Here is a 19,226-nt window from a genome sequence, read left to right as displayed (position 1 = left end):
AATGTTGCTATTTAAAAAAAAAGTTTAAAGTAATTTCTCTAAATACACATATGTACAAATTAGCATGATCACCACCACCACCACCATCACAATTTAGAATCACCAAAAAATTCTAGTCCTTTCTGGGCTAGAACTTGTCACCTTAGACTCTTCAATTCAGGAAGAGTCCAGTTAAGATTTAATATCTGATAGATATAATGCTTACTGAGGAATAAAAGAGACACATGAAGATTCCCTCTCCATTAATAATGCAAAAGACCTAGTTCCTTTCAAGAGTATTTTGTAGAACAATGTCTATGCAGCACTAAGTGAAAAGTTGAGTTATTCAGGCACCTTGACCAATATAGGCCGCCAAATAGCATCATTCACATGCTAAAGCACACTTGTTTGTGTGTCTGAATTATTTTGTTTGCATACCAGTATTAGTTCAATTAAGTGGAGAAATCCTAAATCTTTATTTCATGTTTAGGGATGGAGATTAGACATCTGTTGTCCCAGTGAAATGTAGTTATTGCCTTTCAGACTTGGTGGGTGCTCAAGTTGCCACGAGGGCCCCAAGCTATGGCCAGAGAAACAAAATGGCACCAAATCATTGCTCATAAGCACCTTTGCTCCAGTCTTCAATCCCACCCAAGCCTGAGGTGTCTTCCCAAGCCCCATTTGTATCATGCAGGGTAGTACCAAGGACCATGGAAGGGAAGGGAAGCTACAGGCTCAGTAGCTGTACACTCTTTCAAGCAGCCTCTAGATATGCTGCTGTGGGTAGGGACACATGGAAACCTTAGTTCTCTGATCCCCCCCCCCCCACCCCATGTAGTTATCACAATATAATATTATGTCTCTGGGGAGGGTGTATAAGATATTTCCTCCCTAGTGACGGTAAGGAAGGCAGATGGTAGCTGGTAAATTTAATGGACTACAAGAAGCTGAATAAAAACATCAGCTCTATCTCTACCTATAAATGTTCATGATTTTGTCGTTGTGGTCTAAATAGCCCAGGCCTAGGGCAGGGGCATGGGGCTATCAAGCTTGTCTCTGCCTTTTCTCTGTTTCTGTGGCTGAAACACATAAGGAATACTTTGCTTTTACTGGAGAAGTCCAGTCTCCCTTTGCTGTTCTTCCCTAAGTTACTTGAACTCTCCTTACTACCACATTGTGGTAGTAAGAGGCAACCCTTCTCATGGGCATGGTGGATACCACTGTATTGATGATAGTATGTTGTCAGCTAGTGGAAGCCACATCAACTGAGGCCCATGATCAGATGATGGCCCAAAGGAGAGGAAAGGAGGGTGTGAATCAACTCTAGGAAAATCCAGAGTCTAGCCAGCTCAGGCAATTGTAGGGGAAAGCCCAGCAGATTACAGGCATTGCACAATAAAGGACTCACACTTGCTTCCTCACTATAGAAGAAGGAATTCCAAAGATTCACTGGACTCTTCAGATTTGGAAAAATTACCATGTCCTGATGAACACCATTTTCTGAGCCACCCCAAAATCTGCACCCTTTAAACTGCAGAACAGGCCACAGACCTGGAATCTGTAAAGTGTGCTGGCCAGCAGCAATCCCTCCCCTTGGTTCCTTGGCCCTCTGCAAGGACCATGTTCCTTGGGGTCTCTGTCTATAAAGATCAAGTAGGTGGAACCTTTGGTAGGCAGCAAGGTGAGGCCACTGTTAGGTATCTAAAATTCCAAATTCCTCAGAGCTGCCCCTCACTATACTGCTTTTGAAAAGAAATTGCTTGCCTCTGTCTGGAGCCAGAGTAGCACCTGAAGAGATGACACAGGCTCATTCTTTGTCTAGAATTGCCTATTATGGATTGTTTGATGCAAGGTGGTCTCTCTAGCAAGATAGGTAGAGCACAAGGAACTTCTATTTCTGAATGAAGTTTGTACATTAGAAGTCATACTTGCCTGGGTCCCTCAGATGTTGGTGCTCTTCATAAATATTGGTGACTATACCAAAGACTGAGACCTTCAGTCCAGACCTGAGAACTTTGCTTCTTCCACTGACCTCACAGATTCTAGGTTACAAGGACCTGCATCCTAAGGAATACTATTTTTTTTCTTATTTGATGGTTCCATCCATTATAAATGAGGAATATATACAAAGGGATTTCAGTAGTCACTACTTTGGGAATAGGGGTGTGGGCAAATCCTTCCAGTTGGCTAAGCTGTAGGCTACATGGCTGACATGTGAAAAAGCTTTGAGGGATGGAGTAAGGAAGATTTTCAGATAAAAGCTACTAGGCAGTGGCCATGGATCTGGCCAAATGGTCTAGAGAGCACGGGAGTAATTAAAGGCTCTCTCCTTGGGGATCAGGACCAATTGAAGAATTTTGCTGATCCCTCTAACTGTATATTTTGGGGGCATGTCAACACCCATCAGAGACATGCTAAACAAACAAAAATAGGTTGGCATTATTAAAAGAATAGTAAAGATTGAGGAGCTGGTCCAGTGTCAATTTTGACATTTGGTGGGTGACAACATGATGTGATGGCCACAGAGCCATATGATGCCCCTAAGAATTAGACATTATTCCTAATACAATACCCAAATGGAAAAATGGAACTCTCTTATCTCAGGGTGAAAAAGTTGCTCCAACTTACAGCATGCATCATTATGTATCTGACTGCCAACATCAGGTGTCCAACGATCTAGAAACCATGTCCATGACTAATTCTATCTGGGAAAAGGAAAGGACTTGTCTGTTCAGTGGTTTCTTGGATGCAACCTCCAGGAAGACTTACCTGATAAAAATGGACTGTTTTTGGATATTGTTCTAGTTGATTTTCTCTGGCTCTTCCTTAGACTTGGTACCTCTGGTCTACTTAGTTGGTGGGCTTTCTTTTCTTTGGAAATTCAGGGAATTTCTTACCAGAAAAGGTTTGGGAGATGAAAGAGTAGTATTGCTGGGAGGTACCTTGCTTTCTAATAGCAAGGGAGATGAAATTGTTGCTTTATAGCTATGGTTAGGTGTGTATTTACTTGGAAAAAAGGAGATCCTTTAGCTGTCTGGTGGTAATTCTCAGTCAGAAGATGAGGGTGAGGGAAAGTCTTTATTTAGACATAGTAGAAGAGGAGGAAATTCCTTCTAAAGCAGATTCTAAAAGGCAAGAGATTTTGTATCATTTCCCTTTCTTTTTTTTTTTTAAACCTTTACCTTCCATCTTAGAATCAATACTGTATATTGGTTTTAAGGCATGAGAGTAGTAAGGGCTAAGCAATGGGGATTAAGTGACTTGTCCAGGGTCACATAGCTAGGAAGTTTCTGAGGCCAGATTTGAACCCAACACCTCCCATCTCTGGACCTGGCTCTCAATCCACTGAAAGACCTAGTGGCCCCCTATCATTTCCCTTTCTGAAGGAAGAAGGAAAGGCTTAGGATTTCTAGCTTTTGTACTTCTCCACATTTTATTTTTGTTTTCAGTCTGTTTTTGCTTTGTTTTTCCCCTTACAACCTTTTCATCAGTACTACTCATGACAGGAAGTTTTTCTAGTTATCCAAATGATAGAAGATACTCTAGAAGCTCTTTAGAACTTATCATCAAGAAGCAGCATGTACTAGGTCAGTAGTTTCCCATCCTGATATACTTACCCTGACCCTGTTGCAACTTTCTGCCCCCATGCAACCTGATTGGTCCCAGCTTCCAAGTCTAGGGACAAAAATATTTCCATCCATATCTAGTTGCTGTTTCTTAGACTTTGTGAGTATCTAAGACCACACAAATTGATAACTGATTGACTGACCAGATTCATTTTTAAATCGACTGAGTGGGGCAGTGTCTAGAGAAATTAAATGTCACTATATGCTCGTTCTATATCCTTGCTATGTTAGGACAAAGTAAACATCATCTTCTTCACTATTTGGTGCCTTGAGAGTGTCTCATTTCATCCCAACATGAAACAGAACTAAGAAGGCACTAGCTTTGGTAGCCATGTTAGCAGACACAGGTCTACATTAACAGCATTATAAAATCATAGAAGCAAAGAATTTAACATTTTGGGGGGAGCTCAAAGGCTAGCTCATCTAAATAGACCTTAGACAAGAATGGCCTCTATAGGATATCCAACAGGGAAGCACTGTTGGGGCGTGCATGCTATTTCCCAATAATCCTCCCAGGAAAATGTTTCCTTATGTTAAAGCTTTCATTGGTGTCTCTGCTTCTTCTACGTACTTTTTCTAGCTATGGCCTTTCAGGAATATGCAAAACAAATCCAATACTTATTTCTCAAGACAGTCTTTTAATTACTTGGAGGTTCCAGATTAAGCATTCATTTCTCTGGGCTAAATTTCCCCTGCAATAGGGTCTAATCTGGCATGAGCTCTTATCTTTTCTCCATTCTGGCTATCTTTCTCTAGAAACTCTCCATCTTTTTGGTGTTCTACTTAAATGTGGCACCAGAAATGAACACAATAATTCAGGTGTAGTCTGATTACAGCAGAATACATTAGGATTATCATCTCTCCTAGTCCTGGAAGCTAAAGAGCACATTGGAATTGGAAATCTTGGCTGCTCGGTTATACCCATAATGAATTTATGGTACATTATAAGCCTCAGGTCTTTTTCATCTTCATTGTAGTCTACTGATGCTTCCTGCTTTTGTATTTAGGGAATTAATAATTTTGTTTCTGTTTCTTTTTTGTTGTTAAAATGATGTGACATTTATCTCTATCAAATTACATCTTTTCAGATTCATTGAAATAATCTGGCCTACCCAGAACTTTAACAGTTCTAACTTTGTAAGACTTTGTAAGATTTATCTATCCCCTACAAGCTGTGGATCATCAGAATACAGAACAATTTTTCTACCTAAGCCTTTATTAGTAAAAATGCTAACCAAGAACAAGAGTTGATTCCTGAGGCACTCCACTAGACATCTCCTAAAATAGCATCAGAGTTTATCCAACCAAGCATGGATTAGACACTAAGAGAAGAATGAGACTTCAAATAATTCAAGATACTCATTTTATGGATGATAAAACTGAGGTCCATAGAGTTTAAGCGACTTGTCCAAGATCAATTTACTATTAACTATCACAGGTAGAAAACAAGCCCAAATCCTCTGCAGAATGTTGTGCTAATAAATGTTTAAAGCATACTATCCAGAAAAACAAAAACAAAAGCAAACTATGCATTTCTTAGTTTAATCTTCATGATTAACATTTTCACATCACTTTCTCAAGTCTAGACAATCAACAAAACAAACTGATTTTTTTTTTACTTTTTCTGATTTCTGAGGTTTAAATGCTCGCATTTAAAATTTAACAATCAGCTTTCCAAAGCTGTTTAGAGCAGACTCCAGTCCTCTTTGGCTTCTGTCTCAAAGTCTACCGCTTTTTTCCATAGCATCTCAGTACCTCATCTTTGAGTCTAGTCATCTAACCACTGCTGAACTCATCTCTTCAAATGTACCCCCAAAATCTTGAAAGATTTTATAAAATGTTACGTACAAAATGTGGTAAACTATATCTACAGCATAGCCCTAAGGAATTTGGCAGTCTAGTAACTTGGACCGAAAAAGAAATAAGGTTAGTTGTTCTTGTCAAACTCATTTTGGCTTTTTTTTTGTGATCCACCTTTGCTCTTCTAGATGTTCACTCTCATTTTAGTAATGGATTCTAGAGGTTAGTCAGAAATAAAAAGTTCATGGGTTTCCTTTTTCCCTGTTTTTTTTTCAATCATCACAACATTTGCCCTTTTTCCAACTCTGTACTCTCCACAACCTTTCAAAGATCACTGAAGTGGCTCAGGAATCACACCTGTCAGTTCTTTAATACCCAAGAATGAAGCTCCCCCTGAGAAAGGTTCTCTCAATATCTCCCTTCCTATGTTTCATTGACTCCCCTTTGGCCCTATTGTCCTACTCTATGTAACCTACAGATCACTCTCTCATCAACAACTGGGAAAAAAAAAAGAAGAAAAAAAGAAAAGAAAATTAAATAGTGGCCTCCTTGGGTGGGCATGCATCATTTCTTTATGAATGAGACATGCATGGTTTTTAAAAGATTAGTAGCAAATGGCTGGTTTTGTGTACAAAAGGGAGAGATAAAAGAGTTAGGGCAGAACAAGCAAGCCTTGAATGTCAGCTCAGGGAAATGTAAAACACTCCTTTTGATACAATACAACAGGTCCCTTTGGCCTCTCCAAATAATTTTCAGTGAGGACTATGCAAAAGTCCTGGTATGTTAAGTATTAATCAGGCTCTTCCTGAAATGAAAGATAGGAAATTTCAAGTTTTATCCCAGAAGGGATCAAATCAGAAAGGAGTTTTGCTTCTTTGTCTATTTTATGTTTCATTTTAGATTTTTTTTAGTATACTACTTAGAAAGATTTAGAAAAATAAATGGGTCTGCTCCTATTTCTGGTGACTCCACAAGTTATTCCTCAGCCTCTAAGTGCAAACAAAGAGAGTGGTTCTGACATCAATTTACTTGAGGACCTCAACTACCTTCATTTTCCCTCTCTGGTAGTCATTGTCCTTATCTGTAAAATGAGGTAGTGTGTCCTTTTTGGCTCCTGAAATCTTTGATTTGATCATTCTACCAGATATGACAAAACAGCGAATTCCATTTAGTCTGCTTCTTGTCCACTTTCATCTTGCCTTTCTTGAGCTTAGAAAGTAATACTGAAGACATGGTTTTGATAGCTAAAAGATGGCTGGTAGTAAGTACACTCAGGAAATTAAGAAGAATGAGCCAGAGTAATTAATTGAATTCATCTTTCCAAGGTGAACCCCATCCAGAACAGTGATTACAGTATACGCATCTGGAGAAAAGGCAAACCATGCTTAATGTTGGCCCACACCAAAAGCCTCTCAGGAAATAGCCAATGGCTGCTGAAAAGTTTGGCTTCTATTTTTAGGCTGAAAATTCTGGAAGATGCTATCAACTGGAATTTTATTAATTAACAAGAGAAAACACAGACTTGGAGGGGAGAAGGGAGTATTGCTGAAAGCACAAGGAACGGTATGAAGGTTCTGCCTTCACTGAGAATACTGTGTGCTGAACCCTGTTCTGACAGCAAATAACGGTGGCAGTAGCTTTTTGAGCACTTTTTTCTCCAACTGAAAAGCACTTGTGTTTTTTTGCATTTTTTACTCCATCAAAATGCAAAACACAGAGAAGAAAGAGTAGCTAAAAAGCTGGTTGGGCAGTGGAGAGGAAATCATCAGGAGATAAACAGTGGGTATATAAAGAACTATTCCTCTTAGAAAGAATACAAATAAACTTGGGGGGATTTAAGAGTGAGACTGCTATATAAGCACTGATTTTTTTTTTAAGCTACATTTGTATTATCCCTTCAAATCCTTTTCCTACAACCTCTCCTTCCAACTTTCCCAAGCCCCTCTTTACAGGCACCTGTTAAATCAACTTTTTTTTTTTTTTCATAACAGACTGTTTTTACTTAACCGATAAACTATTCCTGACACCAACAAGCCTCAGGATTTATCATACACTGGGGATTCGCACCTTCAGAGACCCAATGACGAATAACTGCACTGGCTCAATTTCGGCAGTGGGATCCACTCACTGCTGATTCTCCTGGCCCACCTCATCTATCACAGACCCAGGGGCTCATTTACTTCAGGAAAAGGGAGAAAGGCATTATTGAAAAGGGGCTTTTTAAGGACTCTGATATTTGAGATTTTATGTGTTATTGGTTTATTTGATCACCAGTTTCAACTGTTATGGACTGATCCTTCAGAAGATGCCATAATTTAGTGAAAGCTTGTAGTCCACCCCTGGCAATGACTGATATGTAGTTTAAATGATAAATTATGTCCTATTTTTGTTCTTGTCCTTTTTTTAATGCCTTTAATGAATGTCTTAAGTCACCCCACAAAGTAGCAAACATGATGATGAAAAAGTAAAACACAGCTACAAAAAAAAAACAAAAAATAAATTGGGGGAGGGAGTGTGTAAAATTTCAATTCTAAAATAAATATATTTATATAAATAAATAAATAAAATAAAAATGTATAGGAATACGAAAGAAGGAATATGGGTTAGGGGAGGAAATTACTAAGGCACTATTGGTGTATGTATGTCTACAATGAGTAGGAATCATTTTTTGAATTTAGATTTTTTTTGTCTATATTTGTGGTTTTCTGGGAATGGGTAACTCCCAGTCTGAGAAAACTATCTACCAACTATCAACAGCTGACTACAACTTGGAATTCCAGAGAGCTGCCCGAGAAAAAGAAAGTTTGAGGGCTTATTGTCCTACAGCTGATATTAGTTCAGAGATAGGACTTGACCTTAAACCTGGGTCTTCTTGTCACTACATCTCTAGAATTCAAAAACTATATAATCTTAATTCTAAATGCTTCTGTGCTTTTTTTTTTTGCTTCTAGTCCAAAACCAGAATACATTCCCTCCTAACCTGTGCCTCATGGTTTCCCTATTTTCCTTAATGATTTAGCTCTAATGTAACACTCTTCAAGCATCTTTCCTTTAGCCTTTTTTCATCCCTCATTCTCTCACTGAGAGTGATTACCTCCCATTTATACTATATATACTTGTATCTTTTTAGTCCTTTGATTATCTCTTCTATTAAAATGTGAATTCCTTGATAATGGCAGTGTTGCTTTATACCGTGCATGTGTGTGTGTATGTGTCCTTAGTCCTAATGCTACTTAAAAATAATAAAAAACTATTTTTGACTGACAATGAGCTTAAAAGTCAGACTCCAAACTAAACCATAAATATAAATTTCCCTCTCTTATATCCCTGAAAGAATATTTAATTCTGTTATTCAAGGAATTAAGAAGTTCACTATCTCAAAGAAGCCTGTTACTTTTTGGGATAACTCTGAGTAAGTGAATATGTACTTATTTGGTCCTAAGTCTGCCCTCTGATGTCAACAGGAATAAATCCAATGCCTCTTCCACATTACAGACCCTTAGAAACTTGAAGACAACCATCATGTGCTCTTATATCTTCTCTTCTCCAAGTGAGATATTTATGATTTCATCAAAGGTTAAGTTTCTTCCTTTTACTGGTCCCTCCTCTTCTGGTCATTGTCCAGTCTAGAGAGTATTCCACTTAAAATACAGTTCTTGGGGGTAAATGCAGCATTCCATATGTGGGCAGACTAGGTATGATTACAATGGGATTACCATCTCTCTTTTTGGGTATTCACCTACTGTTAATGTTATTTAAGATCTCATTAGTTTTAGATCTAGTCAGATAATCACTGTTGTTGCCTCAAGCTAAACTGAAAATCAAGCCCAAAGTCTCCCCCTCCCCACTGACCCAAGAACAGTATGCTGTCTGTCCACATTCCTTTCATTATGTCCTAAAGGAAATGATTTCTTGAAATTAAATTCAGAAATTTTCATTCATTCTTTTTCAATTTCATCTTGTTAGATAAAGCCATCAGATTTCTTTTTGGAAACTGGTTCTCTTATCCAGTGGATTGTAGGATTCCTCTTAGTGCTTACTGTATAGTTAATCTGGGCTAACTGATTTAGTGTATTCAGGGTATTAATTCATGAGAGGAGCCCACTGGCATTGAGGGGTTAACATGACTGCCAAAGTGATCTTATTTATAATCAAAGTCCTGTGAGAACTGAGAGAAGTAAATCTAAATCTTCCTACTCCCCACTTAATATTACTTTCACTTTCCATTTCCTTTTTCCCCCCTTCACTCCATTGATTGGGAGAAATATTCCCCAAATTAGAATGCCTACTTATTTTCTCACTTTGGTTTGAGTGTGTCCCTCTGGGTACAAAATACATATTTCATGATGATAAATTTAATAGTATAAGTGGAGAAATTGTACACAAATATACTGCTATGCCAACTTTATTGATTTCCTCAAGATTGTAAAGACCTTCATTGTCCTACAATGTTTCTTCTATTTATCAGCATCTCAAAAAGACCCTGAAAATCTCATTCATCAGCAGAGGAAGGGGTTCTTCCTCTTAGGCTCATTTTAAGTATTGTGATTTAAATGGACTGGGCCCACCTCTGCTACTGGAAAGGGAGTGGCCCCCAACAATATGTCCTCTCTCAGTCAGAGCAGCTGGTTCTCTGAAAACTGGAACCTGTCAAGTCTTAAGAACAGTTAAATGTCTATGATAAATGCCTTCCCAAACCCTACCCCCCCCCCCTCCTGGCTTCCCCAGTTAATCATGGAAAGCTCAAGAACCTGATCAATTCTGCTATGTAGCTAAACCAAGTAGAATCCAAACTAGCCAGCTATGCTATTCCCTGAGAAATATAATAAATCCTGGTCAAGTCATAGAAAGAGAAGGTGGGGCTGCATTTGTTAGTTTTATCCCATTTATCTTCTATCCAAGAAAGCCACAAAGAAAATTACCTTCAGAATCTAAGACTATCACTGCACCTATGATGGCAGCTGGATAACCACAAGATTAGAGACAACTATACTTCTAAATTTCATTAATCTTTCCATCAGGTGTAGATATTCCAAATGGAAGTTCCTAGTTTCCCTAGAGCCAAGTATTTAAGTACCTAAAGAAAAAGAAAAAAAGCTAGAGAAGTTCTTCAAATTATGGATAAATTGGAATAGATTATTAATATGGGGTGGTTAATTCATAGGTGATAGACTCCTAACTAGCTGTCAAGAGTTTGTCTAAAGTGTTTGGAATGCAGCAACCATGAATTCTTACTAAAAAAAAAAATAATAATTGATACTTCTGTGAGAAGAAAACATTGGGATCAGTGTTCTTCACTGACCTGATCCAGTTTAATACTGTTTCTTTTCTTAGAGAGAAATAGAATGGCCTGATGGATGAAGAACTGGCTACAAAATCCAGACCTGTATTTAAGTCTTGACTCTGATATATACTTGGGTTCTATGACTCAGGACAAATGCTTTTTAGCACTCTGGGCCAATCTCTAATACTTTCAGTTGCAAAGGAGGTGCTGATTTGCATTAATAAACTGAATTTTCCCACCTAGGAGATCTTGGCCATATTTTATCCCTCTATTTAATAACATTTTTGTCAAGAAAAATAATTGGAGTTTAATTTTCATAATGTTAGTTTATATCAAAATTGGAGTAATGTCTCCAACCATCAATCCCTCCCCATAGTCAAGTGCACCACTGTGATATGAGGGGCCAAATAAAAAGAATTTCACATGTTTTATTTGTTCCACTTAACCAAGAAAGCTGAATAAAGAGAAAAAGGAAGAAGTTGAAAGAGACAAATTTAGGTTATATATCAGGAAAAATGAAAAAAAGTATCTTCTATAAAAAAAGTAAAATGGAATGGCTCAAGAGTTAGTAAATTAGAGGACAACAGCGGGGTGGTTCAGTGGATTGAAAGCCAGGTCCAGAGAAGGAAGGTCCTGGGTTCTAATTTGCCCTCAGATACTTTCTAAAGGTGTGACTTTGGGAAGTCACTTAACACCATTGCTAGCCCTTAAAGTTCTCCACCTTTTGAACCACACAGTATTGATTTTAAGACAAAAGGTAAGGGTTTAAAAAAAAGTTAGTGGATTACCCTTTCAATATGGTATCTCAGGCAAAATCTGAATGACTATTGCTTGACTTCCCTTCTAACTCAGAGGTTCCGCGATTTAAAACCCCAGATCTCCTTGAGACAAGACCTGCTCAGAAGTATATATATATATATGCACTCTCTACTACATCTATAAACTATAAAAACGTACTCACTCTTTCAACGGAGCTCTAATAATCTGATGTAAATGTCCAAGCTGAACAAAGTTTAGATAAGAAAGCTCAGACCTGCCTTGGGATAATGCATCCACTTAAATTCTTATTAAACTATTTACTCTGCATCAGGGGAGATGCAGGGGCATCTGATGAAAAGCACTCACATGTTCTTCACTGAGCCTTGTCAGGTCTCATTATGATCATTGTGACTAACTATTCTAAGTTCTGAGAAGAGAAACATAAGCAGCACACTCTGGGAGATTCACTCCCCCTGGCTGCCTTTCTGAAATGGTAATGATTCACCCATTCCCCTGCCCTCCAACAGTCTCAGCTGCTGATAGAAAAATTATTCTGTGTCAGATATTTTTTACATTGTCTTTGCATCTCTAATTCCCAGGTTCACCATAATGGATTTTTAGGAAGCTAGGAAGGTTAGCCAGCCAAGACAGGAATCACATCATTAATAAGGAACAATGTGAAAATATAGTCTCTTACCTTGCGCTTATTGGTAGGGCAGACATAGAGATAGCTCAAAATTGTCTTCAGACCAACTTTATCATTCAGCTTCTCATAGGTTGTCCCATAATCTGTTGACCTATAATTCAAAGGGAGCATTAATGAGTGTGGAAGCTCACGTCATTTGGCTGCTTGTCAATGTAATGCATGTTTTACATAGCAGGATGGCTCTCAAGAGATTTCTGAATGATTCATGTAGTATATAATGATGTTTAATTATGTACACAGTAGCATCATGTGAGTGGTTAATATTTGCATTTAAATTGGATTGGTAAAAATTAAAACTCAATCTTTCTACTGCTCTTTAATGTATCCATATAGCATAAAGAGTGATTAATTCAAAAGAAAAAGAGTTCAGCATTTCCGTTGTATTTGCTAAAAATCTGATTGTGATCCTTGATTGCTGGGTTAGAGAGAGATAGTAAACTTCTGTATCTTTAAAACTCTTTGAGAGATGATTCTTCAGACTAATAGACAAGTCAAGTTACTTATGTTTTTTATTCACTATTGAATCAGAAAATTCAAAGGGTCAAGATCTCCAAAGGTCACCCAGTCCATTTCAACTACATTAAAATACAGAATAGTAGTCTAAAAGGCAGAAGGGCTCTCACAAGCGATCTGGTTTGACCTTGTTATTTTTACAAATCATGAAACTGAGGTACAAAAGGAAATCACTTGCATAAGGCCATCCAGGTAGTAACCAGCAATCATCTCAATCCCAGACACATGTCTATCTGGAATGTAAGTAAGGTTCAAAAATCTTCCTAAGGAACTTGTTCTATGTTTTTCGTTTTTTTGTTTTGTTTTGTTATATAATCCTTACTATTGGAGGGATGATTTTTCTTGATTATCAATTAACTTTTTTTATTCCTAAAATAATGGAATCTGGGGCTGCAAAGTCCTTTAGCCATCACTTCATCTTACTCATTTTGCAGTTAGGAAAATTTAATTTCCAAGAGGTTAGTTATTTGTCTAAGATCACATAGCTAATAAGTGGTGAGAAAAGATTTGACCCTATATGATGACTCCAAAGTTCTCTTTCCACTACACCATAAAGACTATTTCTTAAATTGTCCCAGGTAGGGATGAAAAATTATATGCTTCTACTTTATTCTTAGAAATCATATTTATATACTGTCACACTGACTAAATTGTCTCAGTTAGTGGTTAAATCAAGAAGAGCATAAGGGAAAACAGTGTTGTCCATTCCTGATTGTGGTGAGAGATGTCATATCTCTGATCCATAATAGAGGCAGTGTGAGGTACTAGAAATAAATATGAAGTGAGAAGAGCTACATGCAAATACTAACTTACTTTTCACCTGAATAATTACAAAAACCTTCAAATTGTTCTGACCTCAAGTCTCTTTTCTCTCTAATCCAGCCACCACTTAGCTACCAAAGTGATTCTTTAACCCTCTACTCAATAAATTCTAGAGGATCCCTATTACTTCATAGAGCAACTGGAAATCCAAAATCTGTTCAATATTTCTAAATTTCCATATATAAATCTTTTCCTATATTATCTAGTCTTCTTAGAAATTATTCCCCTCCACACACTAGAAAAATCCAGCTACATATATTTTTTCCTTTTCAAATCCTCATCTTCCATCTTAAAGTCAGCAATGGGATTTAAGTGGCTTGCTCAGGGTCACACAGCTAGGAAGTATCTGAAAACGGATTGGAACTCAGGACCTCCCATCTCTAAGTCTGGAACTCAATTCACTGAGCCACCTAGTTGTCTCCTAATGAAGTTGTGAATCTTAGGTCTGACACTCAATTTTCCAAAGACATGAGACTTTGCACTAGCTGTTCTTCCCCACTCTCTGCACATACATACACCATGCCAGAAAGGTTCCTCTTTCTCCTCACTTCTGCCTCTTAGAATCCCTAACTTCCTTCAAGACTCAGTTTAATGTCAACATCTACAGGAAGCTGTTCCTGGTCCCCATCCTCTTTCCCATCAGCCGCTAGAGCTATCTCCTGTAAAATTACCTTTCAGCTATTCTGTATCTGACATGCACACATATCTCTGCAACTTGTCTTCCCATGAGTATGTGAACATAACATGGGCAAAAATTATTTTTTCTTCCTTTGTATTCTGTGTTCAAATGTTTTAAAAAATTTTGATGACTGTATGATCAAGGAAAAATGATGTCATCTTTGAATCTTATATCTTATCCCTATTTCACAGATGAAGAAGATGCACACATGTATATATATATATATATATATATGTACATATATATAGTACATTACTTTGAATAACACAGGCATTATATACAAAGAAATTATTGTTGCCCAAGATTATAACATCATCATCATCATCATTTATTGAGCTCTATCTGTGTGTGAGATACTCTTCTAAGTGCTAGAGGTAAAAAAGAGATACTAGAATCCCTGAAGAATTTATGACCTAATTAAAGAGATAATTTATGCCCAGGTAACAAGATGCCCATTTCAAATTAATGAACCATTTATTAAGTATCTTCTCTGTGCAAGGAACTGAGTGTGGCATCAGGAAGGCAAAGGCAGAAAAGAAACAGTACCTGCCCTCAAGGAGCTTATGTTTACCCTGGTAATAATACCAAATAATCGATTTTTTTTAAGCACCAAATAAATGGTATAGACATGAATGCTATCAAATTTAGCAGGAAAGAGAGATTTACCTAGTACAATTAGATGAATTCAGAACTAGCTGAATGGCTGTACTGAACAAAGACAAGTAAGTAGTTATTTACCCCTCAGGGTCAACTTAGAGATATCCAACATCTAGATCTTAGGAATCTGTTACTATAGTATTTAGAATTTCTATCAACAGCCAGACATATAATCCAGAAAGCATGTATTTAATATGAACTAAGGAACTGAGGACAGAAAAAGAGTGAAAAAAATGGTTCTTTATCTTCAGAGTTGGCATTTTAACTTGGAGGGAGAGGGAAATGTAACCTAGTAGTTAGTGCACAATAACTTGAGGAGTACTAGAAGATATTTATGTAATATTTCTCAAATAAATACATGATTTTAAAAAGCTAGAAAAGATAGTGAACATGGAAGAAGACAGAACCAAGATCCAACCAGATTTTTACCAGCAAACACTTTGGGTTTAATATAACAGTTACTAGGGCTAAGGACCATATTTGTTATTTCATTGAGAGAAGTCATCAAAAGAGGAAATGTTAAATGGAATAGGAACAAATGTAAAGCTTTAAACCTGTTCTCCAGTAATCAGTTTTATAAGTACAAGATGAGGGAGGTCCCAATAGCATTTTATTTCAAAGAAGGCTCAATGTGCTATAAGCTCAATGTGAATCAATAAAAATCAAAAAAGCCAATGAGATTTTCAGGTACATTACCAGAGGCAGGGTATGCAGGCATAAGTAGGTCAATATTCACAGCACCAGAGATTTAGGGATGGCAGGAACTTTAGAGGTTATTTCTTTCAAAGCTATAATTTCACAAATGATGAAATGAAGAAGGGCTAAAGAGTCAGGGAGAGAGGTGAGATTTGAACCCAGGTTCTCTGATGATAAATACAATGCTCTTTTCTCTAGGTCATACTTCTACTGATCAGACCTCACTAGAGGATTTGTGTTCAGATCTATAAGTCACTTTTTAGGAAGGACACTATAAAGTAGACAGTGCCCAGAAGAATACAAAGATGTGAGTGAAGAGCTTAAGTTCATGTCATGATGAAAAAATTGAAGAGACTAAGGATCTTTAGCTTAAAGAAGGAAAGACTTGGGGGGGCAGGGCTTGATGGAAATCTACACATATCTGAAAAGCTTTCATATCTAAGAGGGATTAGACTTTAAGCTGCTTTTCATCTGAAGAAGTGCAGAAAAGAAATAGAATTGCATAGATGTGTATTTAGTCCTGATAAAAGAAAAAAAATCCTAATTAACAAAGCTAAAAAGAAAAAAAAAAAGATTGTTTCAAGGGGTAGTGAGTTCCACCATACCCTGGAGGTCTTCACATAGAGGCTGAAGAGCCATTTTTTACTCTCATTATAGAAGGTTCAGGCTGAGCTAGGTGATTGTACAAGCTCTTCCAAATCAGAGATTCTTTGATTCCATGAGAAGTCAAGTCACTAGACTCAGGATTCCACAGACTCAAAGGTGTGTGCAGCATCCTTTCATTAGGGTGTGCTTTCAAGGAATTTATCTTACTGTATTTTTAAAAGCAAACTTTTTTGAATATTCAGTAATATAAAGGACATACTTCTCATCAAAATAAAGGTATGAAAACTTAGCTAATGTTAAACATAATATAGCATTTGTATACATTCTCCATCATCCTACCAACTCTATGTACTACAAAATCTTGTCATCTCTCTCTTCCCAACAATTTTTCTTCTATCCATTCACATAGTTACTACCTAAGATCAGGGCTTCATCATCTCTTACTTCTACCATTACAATTGATTTCTAATTGGTTTCCTGTCTTCCTTCCATCCTCAAGTCAACAGTTAAAATAGTTGTTGTTTTTAATTTTTTTTTAAAGTGCAAGTCTGATCACATCTTTTCCTTACTCAATAAACTACAATGGTTCCTTGTTACTTCAGGAATTGAATATAATATCCTCCGTTTTGTATTTGAAGCTCTTTACAACCTGCCCCTTCTTGTCTTATCAGTTTTCTTATACGTCACTCTCTTTCATGATCTAGTTACACATCTACTTTCTGTTCCATGCACACAACACTCCATTTCCCATCTCTGTCTTTGCATTGACTACTTCCCATTTCTTAGTTGCTCTCTGTTCTTATCTCTGCCTCAGTTTCCCTGGTTTCCTGCAAGAATTAGCTCAACTGTAACTTTCAAGCTGTTCTTTCCTTTCAGTGATTATAGTACCTCCACTTTATCTTCTATGTAAATAATTATTTGGGTTTGCCTCATTTTGTATCTCTAGTATTTAAATAGTGTTCATTAAATAGGAAATATTCAATAAAAGCATGTTAACTGATTTACTGACTATACCAATAAAACTGAAAGTGATTTATGCTATTTGGGGGTGGGGAGTAAGGCAACTAGGTGGCACAATGGATAGAGCACTGGGATTGGAATCAGGAAAACTCATCTTCCTGAATTCAATTTTGACCTCAGTCACTTAGTAACTGTGCAATCCTGGGAAGTCACTTAAACCTATTTGCCTCAGTTTTAACACCTATAAAATGAACTGGGGAAGGAAATGGCAAACCATTTCAGTTTCTGCACCAAGAAAACCCCAAAATGGGATCAAAAAGTTGTATATGATTGAAATGATTCAACAACAACAAAGGTAAAGATAGAATAATTTGTCTAGAAACACACAGCCTACCCTGTATTCATTCCTGAAGAGAGGATGAGAGAGGACTTCTCTCAAAGGGGAATGCCATAAATATATGTACAGAGATGTGAATGAACAAGGCATATTCAGGCACAATGAAGAAGCTAGTCTGTCCTAGACAAGGGGAATAAATTTAGAAGTAATGTGGAATGTGTTTGGACAGGACCATGGTGGATGTGATATTTGTTTTAAATGTTGTATTTTCTATAGACTTTATCTCCTCTTTTTTATTGTGATTTTAGGCTTCATTATTTTTTAAATATTCATCCATTCCTGGGAAGCTTTTGTCACAATTAAATTACAAGTCTAATTTACATTACTGCCTTCGTGCTAACATCATATGGCTATATTATTCTTTCTTATGACATTATATATCATGAGTCTTGTCCCCAGAATGTCTCTTTCATTAGCCCTTATGTGATCACTGAAGTCTTAGTATCTCCATGTCCTGAGAATGGGAATATAAGACATGAATTATGGGGAATCATTGTGCCTGCAGAGGGTAACATTTAGCTTTACCTTAGCAGCAAACATCAGAAAACAAAGACAGCAAATAAAATTTTAAAAGCACTAACACCTTCAGAATTGGACTAGGTAGATAAACAATGTGCATCCAGAATATATGAATCAAGCATTTCAAGTTTCCTACTGTCAGGGACCTAGTCTTTGTCATCTTTGAGAGACAATATATAAAAAGCACGGGAAATTCAATCAGACTCAACTTTCAAGCTTCAGTGTTTCCATTATTATGGGAAAAAATAAAGGAAAGAAGAAGGAAAGGAATTAAGCATTTATATACTGCTTACTATATGCCAGGCACTATGCTACGAGTTTTATAAATATCATCCCATTGAATGCTCCTAACAGCCTTGCAAGGTACCTACCTTGCATTATTATCTATTATCTGTATTTTATGACTGAAAAACAAAACAAAACTGTGTTAAATGAGGTGATGTGCCTTGTCTATGGTCACACAGATAATAAGCAACTGATGCCACATTTGAACTCAGGGCTTCCTACCTCCGGACTCAGTATTCTATCCATTGTACCATCTACTACTTCATGTCTTTATATATGTAAAACTCTGATCTGACATACTCAGATTCCTAACTACCATGTTGCTTTGCCCTAATGTGCTAAGACAGAGAAGGCAAGCAAGGGTGCACTTTCATATGGGGATAGCCATCCCTAGGTGTCAACTCATGGTCTTTCTATTGGAAGATGTAGCCATGTTTCAAAACCACCCTATGAACTCTCTCCTCTCATTCTATAACCATAGTGATCCTCCTTATGAATCATTCTCTCCATCATTTCAGGGAGAGGGAGAGAGCAAGGATCAAACAACCCAATGAATCTCTCTCTCTCTCTCTCTCTCTCTCTCTCTCTCTCTCTCTCTCTCTCTCTCTCTCTCTCTCACACACACACACACACACACTCCTCCAATATGGTTGCAATTGTGATCAAACCATTCTTTGCATTTTCATTGCCACCACTGTGACCTACCTCTCTCTCAAGATGAAAATATTCTTCCTTATGGATCTGTTTGCTCTCTCTACTTCAAAGTGTAGTTGGTAGGAAAACGGTTATAAATGTAGTAAATATGATATGGAAACAGTCATCATCGTCTTGAGAATATAATTTGGTCATCCTCTCCCCTGACTAGTGCCTAGTGCAGTGCTTCCATTGCTGAACTGAATCAAATAAGCATTTACGATTGACAAACAAAAGCACTTAGG

At 37.3% G+C, this 19,226-nt stretch overlaps 1 protein-coding gene across 3 annotated transcripts in view; it reads right to left on the bottom strand.

Annotated features, from left to right (window-relative positions):
- SORCS1 (sortilin related VPS10 domain containing receptor 1) overlaps nt 1–19,226 on the bottom strand; it is a 757,576-nt gene that overhangs the window by 320,155 nt on the left and 418,195 nt on the right. For all 3 annotated transcript variants that reach the window (XM_056804202.1, XM_007479039.3, XM_007479040.3), the window contains exon 3: nt 12,146–12,245. In XM_056804202.1, coding sequence (XP_056660180.1) covers nt 12,146–12,245 — 100 coding nt within the window. The remainder of the gene's footprint in view (nt 1–12,145; nt 12,246–19,226) is intronic.

The sequence above is a fragment of the Monodelphis domestica genome, chromosome 1 (assembly GCF_027887165.1).
Source record: "Monodelphis domestica isolate mMonDom1 chromosome 1, mMonDom1.pri, whole genome shotgun sequence".
Classification (NCBI taxonomy): domain Eukaryota; kingdom Metazoa; phylum Chordata; class Mammalia; order Didelphimorphia; family Didelphidae; genus Monodelphis; species Monodelphis domestica.
The sequence above is the reverse complement of the archived record's forward strand: the minus strand, read 5'-3'. Positions and strand labels throughout refer to the sequence as shown.